At 37.8% G+C, this 14585-nt stretch overlaps 1 protein-coding gene across 1 annotated transcript in view; it reads left to right on the forward strand.

Annotated features, from left to right (window-relative positions):
- The first annotated feature begins 7784 nt into the window (after positions 1-7784).
- cxcr3.3 (chemokine (C-X-C motif) receptor 3, tandem duplicate 3) overlaps positions 7785-14585 on the forward strand; it is a 7200-nt gene continuing 399 nt past the window's right edge. The window contains exons 1-3 of the mRNA XM_053625358.1: positions 7785-7875; positions 10036-10371; positions 12631-14585. The exon at positions 12631-14585 is cut by the window's right edge and continues 399 nt beyond it. Of these exons, the coding sequence (XP_053481333.1) occupies positions 7801-7875; positions 10036-10371; positions 12631-13374 (1155 nt within the window). The 5' untranslated portion in view covers positions 7785-7800 and the 3' untranslated portion in view covers positions 13375-14585. The remainder of the gene's footprint in view (positions 7876-10035; positions 10372-12630) is intronic.

The following is a 14585-nucleotide window of genomic DNA, read 5'->3' on the forward strand; positions in this document are numbered from 1 at the left end:
ACCCAGATGAGGGTCAAGTTCAAGGTTTCTTCCCCATACCGTCTCAGGGAGTTTCCCATTGTCACTGTTGCCTCTGGCTTGCCCATTAGGGACTTTATGGTCTAAATTTTAAATGTAAATCTGGAATTTATATATTTTTGTAAAGCTGCTTTGTCCATTGTTAAAAGCAGTACACAAATGAAACTGAATTGAATTGAATTGAACTATTGACACAACCTGTTCTGGTCTGAATACCAGAGTAGGGCTGTGTTACTCTATTGACAGATAATTTTACTTCTTTCTAGAAATAAATGCTTAAAATGGGCAAAATTATCTGACGATAGAACAAGACTATTTCAAGCTTGAAATCAGGTTTATAAAAAAAAAAGTCTAACAATAGGTTTAATAATCTGTTTGGTTTATTGTAATGGGTAATACTGGATACATGTGACTATATTCAAGATATTTTCACTTGCTGTCATTTTTATTGCAGTCAGTGCCCACATAGTACATTAGAGTGCAAATATTATAATGTTACAGCATGCTATGACCAAGTTTAAAGGGAATAAATGCAATACTTTGTATGCAATGTGGAGTACTCCTTGGAAATGAGTCTTACGAATACACCACTAGTGTATTTTTGTTTATCAGCACAAACAAATACTACTTGTACATAAACCATTCTCCAAAAACATAATTATTTATTGTTGTTGCAGGATTGTGTCTGAAAATGCTCTCTAAAAGTGATATCTCTCTGACATCTCAAAGTTTATAAAATGACGTTTTTACACTATGAAGGGTGTAGTAGACTCCCAGTAGGATAATACTGTAGTATGTTCTATTATATGGAAACAGGAATAATTTTAATAATAATATAATTCACTAAAAATCAACTACATGACATATTCATATTCTAAATGTTGTAGTAGACTCCTAATAGGATGACCTACATACTTCAGGTGAGTTTTTGTCTGTATGTTGTATTATATGGAATGGGACTGGGATGGCCATGGCAGGACCTTGATTTTGTGGTCAGTAAACCATTTTTGTGTTGATTTCAATGTATGTTTTGGCTCATTGTCCTGCTGGAAGATCCAACCACGGCCCATTTTAAGCTTTCTGGCAGAGGCAGTCAGGTTTTCATTTAATATCTATTGATATTTGATAGAGTCCATGATGCCATGTATCCTAACAAAATCTCCAGGTCCTCTGGGTGTAAAACAGCCCTGAAACATTAAAGAGCCATGACCATATTTAACCGTGGGCATGAGGTACATTTCCATATTGCTACCTCTCTGTGTGCGCCAAAACCACCTCCAGAGTTTATTGCCAAAAAGTTCTATTTTGGTTTCATCTGACCATAGAACCCGATCCCTTTTGAAGTTCCAATAGTGTCTGGCAAACTGAAGATGCTTGAGTTTGTTTTTGGATGAGAGTAGAGGCTTTTTTTTCTTGAAACCCTTCCAAAGAACTTGTGGTGATGTAGGTCGATTCGGATTGTAGTTTTGGAGACTGTCTGACCCCAGGACCCAACTAACTTCTGCAATTCTCCAACTGAGGTCATTGTAGATTTTTTAGACACTCGAACCATCCTCATCACAGTGTGTTGAGACAATATAGACACACGTCCTCTTTCAGGTTGATTCATAACATTTCCAGTTGGCTGGAACTTCATAATTATTGCCCTGATGGTGGAAATGGGCATTTTCAATGCTTGTGTTATTTTCTCATAGCCACTTCCCATTTTGTGAAGCTCAACAACCTTTTGCCTGACATCACAGCAAGATTCCTTGGTCTTATCCATTGCTATGAATGACTAATGGAATTTGGCACATGTGTTACTTTATATTTATACCCCTGTGAAACAGGAAGTCATGGTTGAACAATTTCCTGTTCCTAGTCATCCAGGTCTACTAAAAAAATGTAAAATATCAAATGGTAATATACTTCAGATATATTTTTCTCATATGAATTCATGAGTGGTAATAATTGTGGCACATCTACATTTAACAAAGATTTTTTTTTTTTGATTAACCAGTGTTTTGTTTGCAATTGTTTGATATCCATGAGAGCAGAATATTTTTGTGAATTTTTTTAACAAAAGATCACAAGATTAAACAATAAAGACAGTTTTTCATAGCCTTCTTTGCTCATATTTACCATGGGTACCAATATTAGTGGAGGACACTGTAAGTTAATTATCTTAGAAAATAATTCACTAAAAATCACCAAAATCTTATTTTCATTTTCTAAACTTTGTTGTAGGCTGAGTAGGCTGGCTGACTTAATACAGGTTTTAAGTTTTTATCAGTATGTTGTATTATATGGATATGTAAGTTAATTATTTCATAAAATATTTCACTAAACAGCAACTACATGACATTTTCATATTCTAAATGTTGTAGTAGACTCCTAGTAGGATGACTGACTTACTACAGGTGAGTTTTTGTCAGTATGTTGTATTATATGGATACGCAAGTTAATTATTATTGATAATAATTCACTAAAAATCAACTATATGACATAAATTTTGTAAATTAGGTTTGTGACAGTTGTGACAGCTGATTGTACCATGTGTTGTTTTTGTTTAGTTAATAGCTCTTTATGTTTTATGATGATGCGTATCTTTTTATTGATCACTGTTCACCTGAACTGGTAAGTCCAACAGTCCTGAAAACAGGGCGAAAGGAGGAATCGACATCCAACTAATGATTGAGAAACAAAACCTCTGACAACAAAACATTCTATACTTCAAAGCATGTCTTTAATTCTAAACTATTTAGTAAGCAATGTGAAATTTACCTTTCACCAATGACCAAAAAACAATACTATAACGATTCCATACTATAACTCATCAATTCTATTTTACAGATGTTTTTAAATTTCCCCCAATCTGCTTTCTCAAATTTCCATCTTTGTTGTTTTGTTACCACACTCATTTGATCTAGTATTTCCCATCGACATTTGACAGTTATTGTTGCTGAAACTATTGTTAGATCTATGCAAGACTTAGTTAGAGCTCTGATATTAAACCTTGTTCCATTGCCATCGTTTAAGACTACCAGTAAATTCTCCTCCATATATTCTCCCACCACTGTGCCATTTTTGTTTGTGCTTGAGCTTTCCCATGTAACACTATGTGCATTAAAATCACCACACCACATTACCACACCTTCTTCTTTACTCCAAATTTTGTTTAATTCTATCAAGGATAATTGTTCACACGGATTGTAATAGTTTATTATTGTTACTTTCCCTATTGATGTCCACACCTCTACTTTAGTGCCTTTATATCCTGTTTCTATATTCACTTCCCTATATGCCACCCCATTCTTTATAAACATTGCACACACCCCACCAGTTGTTTCTTTTCTATGTCATCGCACAGATAGATACCCTGGAATAACAAAATTTATCCTGAATGTCATGTTATTTTTTAACCTTTGTTTGTCTGGCATTTCCTGAGAAAATGCATTATTCTCAGATTGACCTAAGAGTATCTGAATTTTCTCAACTGATATTTCTGCTATACCCAGATAACATGTAGCTGCAGATATGATGATTTTCACTTTTTCCATCTGTTTGTTTGTTTGTGCTGTTCGGTTAATGGGTTCTGTGATTAATGCATAAGCATACTTGCATCAACATTTGTTTTACTGTTTGATATTTCATTTGCATTTCTGAGTGTTCCCATAACTCATCTTATTTCCTTACTCATTTTGAATCTTCTTCACTGCATATGATACATTATGAACTGTAGAGTACTTCATCAATTCCATTGCTTGTTTTTGTGCTGTACATTCTACATTCTCTCCAGCCTGGGCATCACTGGAACGGTTCTGCGCTGGGTGGAATCCTATCTCTCAGATAGATCCTTCAAGGTATCATGGAGGGGAGGTATTTCTGAAAAACAGCAACTCACAACTGGCGTTCCACAGGGGTCAGTTCTATGTCCACTGCTCTTTTCTATCTACACTACATTTCTGGGGCAAATAATTGGGTCTCATTGCTTCTCATATCATTGCTATGCTGATGACACCCAGCTCTATTTGTCCTTCCAGCCTGACGATCCATCCGTCTCTGCATGTATCTCTGCTTGTCTGTCGGACATCTCGGTCTGGATGAGGGAACACCACCTTAAGCTCAACCTGGCAAAATCTGAGCTTCTCGTCATCCCAGCCTGTCCCTCACTCAAGCACAACCTCACTGTACAGCTCGGCTCAACCACCCTCAAGCCAACCAGGACGACCAAGAACCTTGGGGTGATTCTCGATGACAGCTTGACCTTTACAGACCGCATCTCAACAACTGCACGGTCCTGTAGGTTCATCCTGTACAACATCAAGAAAATCAGACCCTACCTCACCAAACAGGCTACACAAAAACTAGTCCAGGCTCTTGTTATCTCAAAACTGGACTACTGCAACTCACTACTCTCGGGCCTCCAGGCCAGCTCCATCAAACCCCTCCAAATGATTCAGAATGCAGAAGCACGCCTCATCTTCAACCAGACCAAGAGAACCCATGTCACACCCCTCTTCATCTCCCTCCACTGGCTTCCTGTAGCTACCCGCATCAAATTCAAGGCCTTGATGCTCACCTACAAGACCTTGTTTGGAACAGCACCCTCCTACCTCAACTCTCTCCTGAAGGTTTACGTTCCCTCACGCAATCTGCGATCAATCAACGACTGACACTTAGTACTACCTACTCAGCGTGGTTCAAGGTCCCTTTCAAGAACCTTCAAACTATCTGTTCCTCAGTGGTAGAATGAACTTCGAACCTCAATCTGGACCACAGAATCTTCAAAAAACAGCTAAAGACCTACCTCTTCCGTGAACACCTAACCAACCCATAAAAAAAATTTAAAAATAAAAAATAAATTACTCTGGCACTTACACCTCTACTCTGCACACTTTGCTTCTTCTGGAACTCAATTAATGGATCTTGTATGGTAGCACTACTTGTATTGTTCTCTGTTTGATATATCGCTTTGCTTGTATTTTCTCATTTGTAAGTCGCTTTGGATAAAAGCATCTGCTAAATTAATAAATGTAAATGTAAATGTAATGTAACTGTAAATATGCTGCACTATGTAGACCTCCACAATTGCCACACTTGGGTCCAATTAATTCTCCACATTCCCCATAATCATGTTTCCTCCACATCTGCAGCACCTTTTCTTTCCTTTACATACTACTCCCACATGGCCTAATCTTTCGCAATTGAAACATCCCAATGCAGGGTTTATGTAAGGAAGTACAGTAGTAGCGCACATATCCAATTTTTACATTTTCTGGTAGAACATTACCATTCACTACTATCATCGCTGTTGTACTCGCTTCTCTTTTCCCATTCATTTCTATTTGATGCCAACCTTTTCACAGCTATTACCGTTTCACTTGTTATCTGATTTCAGTTTGTGTTACTGGAATCCCAGAAATCACCCCTTTAATACCATTCATCTCACCGGGCACTTGGCATTTCACAACTATTCCCCCTAATTCCTACACTTTAATAGCCATCTCTTGTTGTTTTTTGTTTTGTAAAAAAACAACCACAATATTAGTTAAATATCTTCCTGATTTAATGGTTCTTAATGCTTTTTGAGAATTTTGGTTAGTCGCATAGGATTACTTATTTCACCCTTTGTTGTGAATGTTACAATAACTTTGTAGTCATCCTCCATCCTCATCGTTTTACTCCTTCCTCCTTATAGCGACTCCGCAGCGAAAGGTATGTTTACATCTTAATGGAAGTTACCACTGAAATAGAAATACACTGGAATGGCCAATCATAGCACAGCTAGTGATAACGAAGCAAGATCACAGGCCGCCATCTTGCTCAGTCCTACATGGAGTCCATAGTTACTGGCAGCATGGTATCATATCACATGTGCCCAAGGAAAAATCCCAAACTGAGCCAAGGGGCACAGTGTTTTTCCGTGAATTGCTATAATTATCACAATCAGCACGCCAAAGGACACGGCATTACATTTTATATGTGAGTATTGTGTCATATCAGCTCATAAATCCTGTCCAAAAGGCAAAACAGTACCACAGACACAGTGTATCTGTATGGACATCAGACATGTCACATTGACATAGGCAGTTTCTATGATCTTCACTTTCTTTGGTTCAGTTTTTACTAAAGTACACAAATCTTTATTTTCAATGAAATTAGTTCTTAACTTAAGTAGTTTCCATTTTTTCAGTTTCCCAAACAAAGACAAGGAATGAATAGCGAATAGATCACCTCCAAAAAGACCTGAAAAACACAACAGCAAAGGAAAAACAAGTCCTGCATCAGCAAACTTAAAGAGAGTAACCTGCTGACAGCTGAGCTGGAAGCAAAACTGGAAGCTTTTAAGGGTATGTCTTATTGTTATTTTAATGGCCATCTCATTATTTATTTTTTTATTAAAATTACATTTAATTTTCATTATTATAGGTGTTTTATGAACCTATTAAATTATAGAATGGTACACTATTATGTTAAGCTTGAGATCAAAAGCCAAAGGCCATTGTAAACTGTCTGTGATTTGCTAAATTCCTTATGACGAAAGAGAATATATATTCGCTTTATTATATTTTCCACATATGTGATCTCTCAGGTGACATTCACATACAATGTTACAATAGTCATGTAACTGTAGTTTATTAAATGTTTCAAATGTGTACGATTATGAAGATATTGCTAACAATTTAAACTAAGTGATACAATATCGATTAATACTGGTTGGCTTTTAAGGGTATGTCTTATTATGGTCTGTAACTGTTTATGAAGAGCAGATTACAAAAATAGTCCCTTGATCAATTTTCGATGTATCTGCCACTTGACCAATACAAAAAAACATAGTGCATGGAAAATCTCGGGAGATCGCATACATGGTCAACATCAGAGTCAACTAATCCTTTTCTATAAGTATGGTGACTGATGGCACATGCGGCATTATTCCGCTTGCATAGCCTGTCAAAAATGTGTGTCTTCCATATGTAAACAATGTACACAGCTGTCTCCATTAAGCACTGAGCAAGATGGCGGCCAGGAAACAAGCGTGGCGACCCCTACGGCCATTCCAGTGTACTTCTATTTCAGTGGAAATTACTACCATAATTCGTCATTGGGGCGTAGGAAAAAGGTATACATGTATGGAGCCCCCACGAAGTGACGTGCTAAAAAAAAAAAAAAAAAAAAAGAAGAAGAAGACAGACGCGTTGTAGTTTCCGGTGGGTGTATCACTCTCTTTCGGTCGGGAAGCAAGAACAGAAGTAATGTCTTGAAGGACTTGTGTGGAGGGCCAAGTTTAAAATATACCTCTATAAATTCATGCGCAACCATGCTCTCGATTTCTTTATGTGTAAATGAACGGTGGCAATGACGCAAACGGAAGAGAGCTATGCACACACCGGAAACTGTAGCGTGTGCCCACACGAAAAGTTTCAGGTGCTCTCGTGAAAAGTACCTCCTGCGCCCGCAAAAGTCTCTTTGATTTTTTTCTGTTAGCTAAATATCACATTTTAAAATGTAAATTTCCTAAAACCAAACCACTTTATTGAGATTCAAATCTGAACTGAAAATGTATATAGAATTTATTGAATTCTCTAAAAACATGAAAGCAATAAGAACAATGGCTTTGTTTGAGGACTTGGCACTCAATCTGGTCTGAAGGATGGTTGTTATTGTTTTCTAAGCATTTAATAATAATTGTAAAAATAAATAAATAAATAAATAAATAATAATACGCCATGATTTCGCGCATGCGCACTGACGCGACACTGAATTCTCCTGCTATCAGTGGACAACGGAGAAACGCGTTGGATGATCATTTCGTTTCCTTGGCGAATATTTGAAGCGAAAGCGAAGCCGAATGGATGTAGGAACATGGATGGTGCGGTAAGTTTCTCTGCTTCTATCTACACTTGGTCAGACTTGTAGCTGTTCCGTTTCTTTAGAGACGCGGTTGAGACTACAGGGCGACACTTTAATTATACAGTATGGGAAAAGTATAATAAAAAGTGCCAAACATACACGGGAAGGTGTGAAAAGTTGGAAGGTAAGCGGAACACAGTATTGACATAGCAGCACAGATCTGGTGGAAATAATAAATAACACATTACCAGAACAGCAATAGCAGCAGATGAATGCAAGTAATAAGGCAAAAAGGTGATAGCAGGGATGTTTCCGTATCTTGTGTAGTAAGCAAGACATTTTGTAAATATGTACAAATGTTTGCATTTACGTTGGGCTCTTCCGAAAGTGTTTTCCCACTTTAAATGTAACGATTTAAAAGGGGAAAATTCACCCTGAACGACGTGCATACTAATATTTATACTTAATACGTCATATTCAGGTGTGTCCAGTAGTTGTTAATTCTGAGTTTCAATTCCTGAATTCTACTTTCGCTTTGAATTAAACATCTTGTTGACACTTTGGTTAATGATTGTGTTAACAGTAATGTCATCTGACTGCCTGCCGGTGGTGCTAGTGGGAATTAGTCATCTCTACGTGAAGAGAGTGATGCAGCAGCGTTTTAGTTCTGTAGTCTGTCCAGCTCTCTCACCTCCTCATCTGTACTCTCTGCTCAGATAGATAAAAGTTACAGAGTTCCAATTTTGATGTTAATACTGCTGTCATTTTATTTATTTATTTTTTTTGTCATCTTGAAATTCAGTAAGCTCTGTCGTAACTCTGCCACGTAGCTACACTGCATTCTGAAACTCACTCCAAACATTTGCTGTCTCAGTTTGTGGATGATTAAAATACTTCAGCTTCACCAGAAGTAAGATGTTTGGAGAATCAGGAGACCAAAAACCAGGGTATAGTCAAAGAGATGGTTTATTATGCACACCCTGGGCACTACAGCATTTCGTAGTCTCAATCTTAGTCTAAACATTAGTTGGATACAGTTGGCTTTTATACTCTGCTGTACATGCAAGCAACGAACCCGAGGCTAGTTAAGGAAAAATGAGAGAAAAACAAAAGACAAAACACCTTTACAAAAACATACTGAAGGACAGAAACACAAAAACTTCATGAGACTATGAGTAAGCATAAATCACATTGAACTGATCTTAAATGATTGAATCATAATCATGGAAAATAAGGGAAAATATTTCACAATCCCCCCTTTGGATGACCCTAAAATCATCCATTAAAGCAGGCTTAAACCTTTTATACTTTTCTATGTACTATAATCACTGGCCTGGTGATTATCCTAAAAGAAGGATAGGTCACACCCATTTATCCACCTACCAAGCATATTAGATTAAACGTAAAATCAGATTAAATGTAGGCATTAGGCCTATCAGCGGGAGTTAGGAACATTGTGGCTTCTGCTACTTGGGCCTGGGTCATGCTCTTAGCGACACACAGGCAGCAACAGCGAAACATGACATAAATTAACATTAGGGTGACAAAGAACATCCGGAAACCCAGTAGAATTTCCCAGCCAAACTCTACGTATGTATTTGGCATTGGACATCGAATAAAAATAGTGAATGAGGAAAGATCATGATCGAAAAATTTTCTCCTATTGAACAGTTTTGTAACAGTTCAGCAACCAACAGTTCAGCAGCAGAATGACTAAGCACAACACACATATTTCACTACAAACATATTTAATGTGTTTCATGGTGGGGATTTCCTTGAATGTGCTTGTTTATTCAACAGTTCAAGGTCACCAGTCACTGTTTGAATAGGATTGGCATTCTTAAGTCTCCTCAGAAAGTATTTCAGATGTGTGTTTCTTAGAGGTGAAGTAGTGCCAGCAGCTGCGAATGACCCTGTGACATGGACGCTTCTCAGCTGTCAGTCTGGTGCACAAAACGTGAAGGTTATATGAGGACACTTGTGTTCGTGCATGTGTGTATCTCAGAGAGGAAGCTCTCTTTCACACTGTTGACTCAGAGTGGGAAACTCAACCATGTGACATGTGACTGGTGCCTTAAAAAAGCATGAATACTCTCTCACGAATCCACTCACATCACGTTCACTTTTCAATCAGGGCACTTGTCTGAATAAATATTTTTGTCCTTTTTCTTGTTAAATATGCAGCTTGATCTACACGGGCTGTTTGAACACAACAGCACCTTCGACTATGACAACTATGAATATAAAGGGGACTGCAACACGGGGAGATCCTTTGAGCCCATAATATTTGTCACCATTCTGTACCTTGTGGCACTCTTGCTGGGGCTGGTGGGTAACAGCTTGGTGCTGTTTGTGCTGTGGCAGAAAAGGCACAGCTGGTGCGTGACGCATGTCTTCGTGCTTCACCTGAGCATAGCCGACATACTGCTTCTCCTCACCATACCACTATGGGCAGTGGATGCTGTGAAAGGGTGGAACTTCAGCACTGGATTTTGCAAGCTGGCTGGAGCACTGTTTAAGGTAGGGAAGTAATCTAGTTTGCAGGAGTTGAAATTGTGGTTTAGAATGTTGCACACTTTTTTCTTTTTTTTTTTTTCTTTTTTTTTGGACGGGATTTGTGTTTGGCAATTGCTAAGAAGTCATTTTGCAATTTCACCACTTTTCTTTTCAGTCCAAGACACTGACAACGATACTAATAATCTTTTTGTGAATAAAAATTTGCAACCATAGATATCTAAAATTAAGCCTATGAAATAAATAACTCAATACTGTTTGAAATTGGGCCCTGTTTAGTTCCAGAAATAAGCCATGTGTAGTATATCACTTACAATACATGTTCTCGCTGCCCCCCCCCCCCCCCCAATGGGTGTGGCAGAAAAGCACAGGCAGTAAGATGGTAGAAGGAGCACATAAATTTTACGACTTATGCCATTTTATATTTCACATTACATATTAACTCAGTATTGCTACGCTTATATTAGGAGTGATGTTTGAAATTAAACATTCGGATTGAAACAGTATCAATCCACCCATCTCTAGTAAATGTAGTATGTCATGTTATATGCTCTTTGGTGCAAGAAAAAGTACTATTAGGAAGCAAGTTATATTTTAATTTAAGCTGAGAGGCTACTAAGAATTTTAAGCAATGTCTTGTCAACATAACCACTGACAAATTGTTGTTGACTACACTTCTAACACTTTTAATTTTCATTACTGAAGATGATATGGCAAAATATATGCACCATTTTAGAATTTCATTTCAGTCCATGAGTGGTTAAAATCTGAAGAGTTAATATGTAAGCTGTGTTCGCATAACAAGGAGATACATAGTTGATCATTAATCTTATATGGGCTTGTGAAGTCTTGTACTGTTCTCACTTATGATAGTGAGAACAGTGATGACACAATAATAAATTATTGTGTGACACAATAATAAATTTAATTCTGCTAAGAAATGATAGTAGCCAAATTGTAAGTTGCTATAGAATTTATACGTATTACAATGTTATTTTCTGAAAATATACTTTTTCCAGTTCTGTTTCTTTAAAAAGTATTACTGCACAAAAATCATGAACATGTCTATCCAATCATTAAATCTGGTTATTGCTGTGTTTTATCTTTGCTCAACCAGGATTATAAGATTTTTTTTTGCCACATTTTACATGAAACAGCATGGCTGCTTTATATACAGTACTGTGCAAAAGTTTTAGGCACATGCAAAGAAATGTTATGAGCAAAGATGCCTTCAAAATAATGAAATTAGATGTTCTGGAGTGGCTGTGGCTCAGGTGATAGAGCAGATTGTCCACTAATCGTAGGGTTGGCGGTTCAATTCCCGGTCCACATGCCTCCACATGCCGAAGTGTCCTTGGGCAAGACACTGAACCCCAAGCTGCTCCCGAAGGCAAGGTAGCACCTTGCGTGGCAGCTCTCTGTGTGTGTGTGTGTGTGTGTGTGTGTGCGCGTGCGTGTGTGTGAGAGTGTGAGTAAATGGGAACCAGTGTAAAGCGCTTTTTAACCACTAAGGTTACCATTCAAAATAATTAAATTAAATGTTTCTGCATTTAAAAAAAATACTGTGAAGAGCGGTAAACAGTAGTAAAATGAAACAAAGTCAATATTTGGTGTGACAAAATTTTTTTAATTAAAATAGTATTCTCAGGTACAATTAGTGCAGTTTTATAAGGAAATGAGCTGTAAGTGTTACTGAGCATTTTGCAGAACCAGACACGGTTCTTCTGATCACTTTGACTGTCGCACTCACGTCTTATTTTTGCAGCAAACCCAGCAGCCTTCATTATGTTTTTTGTCTAAAAAGTGGTCTCTTACGTAATATACTGCTTTCTTTACTGACATACAAACATTTTTCGTAACATTTAATTTTGTGCTATAAAAGTAATGTTTGGGAATCTAAAATGTTTTTCGATAATGTAGAAGTCATAAAATAAAAAATCTATAACCAAGTGTGAACAAAAAAAAAATATAAGCTGCCTAAGATTTTTTCATAGTACTGTATCTGGCACAAAAAAACCCACAGAGAAAACATCTTTGTTTTCTATTGGCATACTACTTAAGGCTAAGAGCAGACTTTTTTCTAGTCAGATATTCTAATCAGATATTTGCACCACTACTGCAAAATGCCTTAGACTGGTCCTCTGAATATAAGATTTAAGCAGGTAGCATCATATATTGATAGCCATGTCAAGGTGTATACCCCAGAGGAAATAACTGGTTTGCTGTTATTGTGAACATTTAGACTGAACTTTTTCTCCTCCATAGATCAACTTCTACTGCGGTATCTTCCTGCTGGCCTGCATGAGCCTGGAGCTATACCTTTCTGTGGTTCACACAGTGCATATGTGTTCACGCTCAAGGCCCTGGTCGGTGCAGCTCATCTGCCTGGCTGTTTGGTTCTTCTGTCTTCTCCTCTCCATCCCTGACTGGATGTACCTGAAGGCTGCAAGTAATCCTGAACAAGGGGATAATATTGAGTGTGTGTATGAGTATCCATCTGAAGCATCACGTCTTGCTTCACGTTGGTTCTACCATGTATTAGGCTTTTTGCTTCCCGTCATAGTGCTGTTCTACTGTTACGCTCGTGTCCTGCTACAGTGCAGATCTGACCAGCATGTGCAGAAGCAGAGAGCCGTGCAAATCATTCTCGCCCTCGTGTTGGCCTTTTGCGTCAGCTGGACACCCTACAACATTGCCCTGCTAGTAGACTCTTTCGATTTTTCTTCCATCAAATCCACAGAACATTGTGTTGATCACAGGTGGACTGCAGTGAAAAGCACAGCTGTTCTAGGTTTCCTTCACTCCTGCTTCAACCCTCTGATTTATTTAGGTTTTTCAGAAAAATTCAGACACTGGGTGTTAACTATTGTGAGGTGTGGTAGTTGTGCAGTGGGCAATGGTGAGTTTTTCCCATGGGATTGTAGGGCTACTCCTGTCCCACAGGCGGAGAACGGATCACCACACCCAGTGAATGATAATACATGGCAAAGCAATGGTGAAATACTTTGATCATGATACAGACTGAAGAGTTTTGCCACTTAAAATTATGCTATTTTTTATCCTAATATTTTATCAATTAAGAAAATAATGGACTTAGGGTGGATGTCAGAAACCGAAATGCTGTTTTGTAAAAGGAGATAACTTTCACAGAACCATATGACCTGACTAACCACCTTGGTGGGCAAGTCTTCAATAGCCGGTTATAATCACCTGGGGTCTCATTTATCAAAGCGTGTATAGAAAGATTTAAATTTGTGTGTAAGATCCTCCAGTGCACACATTGGTATTCCTAGCATGTGCGTACACACAGTTGAACCAAGTGGATGTAAATAAGTCCAACGCGTCTAAATTTCTCTGCTCGTGCACAGCCACACGCATTTGCATAAAGAAACGCCATAGATGGTTAAAAATGTTGCTTTAAAAAGCATAGCAGCCTGCTTGTGGTACTGCTTGTTGCAGTATGATGTAAATATACTGTTACACTAAGTAGAGTGATGCCAAAATGGCTTAGTTTTCACTTTTGTGAGTAGTTTTTCAAATAATATTTCATGGGTACATGTGTACATTCTTTTGCCCCAATTGCATTTAGAAAACCTGCCATGGTATGAAAAGACCTTATTGTATCCACTGCAATATTTGATATTGTAATGTATTGTAACATGAGCTATATGGGTCATTATTTGGTTTAGAAATGTCAGACCTGTCTGTAGATTCCTTTTTAAAATTTGCCCATGGCTACAAAACCTAGTGTAGAAATCAACTAAAGTTTCACTGGACAAATGAAATCATCATTCTCAGCAATGAGTTTCCTGCACTTTCCTCCTGCTCTAAAATATATTCCTTCCTTCTGTAAAGCTGTGTGCCCAGTCTTACAGCAAGTCTTCATCCTATTCAATAATTAGATGTACTTTTTTACGATTTTACCTTACATGTCATCTGTGTCGCCTGTCTGCACCATGTGAGCACCAAAATCAATAATTACTCCATCAGGTATACTGATATAATTGACAATAAGTGGGACTGAACATACTCCTTTCACCAGCTATTACACCTTTCTAACACTAAAGTTCTCTACATATACATGGTCAGGAGTGTGCATTAATATAGGCATATCCTCATGCGCAAGAAAAACTTGATAAATCACATTCAGTACATAGAAACACACATATGACATGTACAGAGTTTGCACAAAACTATGCGTATGCAGGGTTGATAAATGA

This window comes from Ictalurus furcatus, chromosome 1 (assembly GCF_023375685.1).
Source record: "Ictalurus furcatus strain D&B chromosome 1, Billie_1.0, whole genome shotgun sequence".
Classification (NCBI taxonomy): Eukaryota; Metazoa; Chordata; class Actinopteri; order Siluriformes; family Ictaluridae; genus Ictalurus; species Ictalurus furcatus.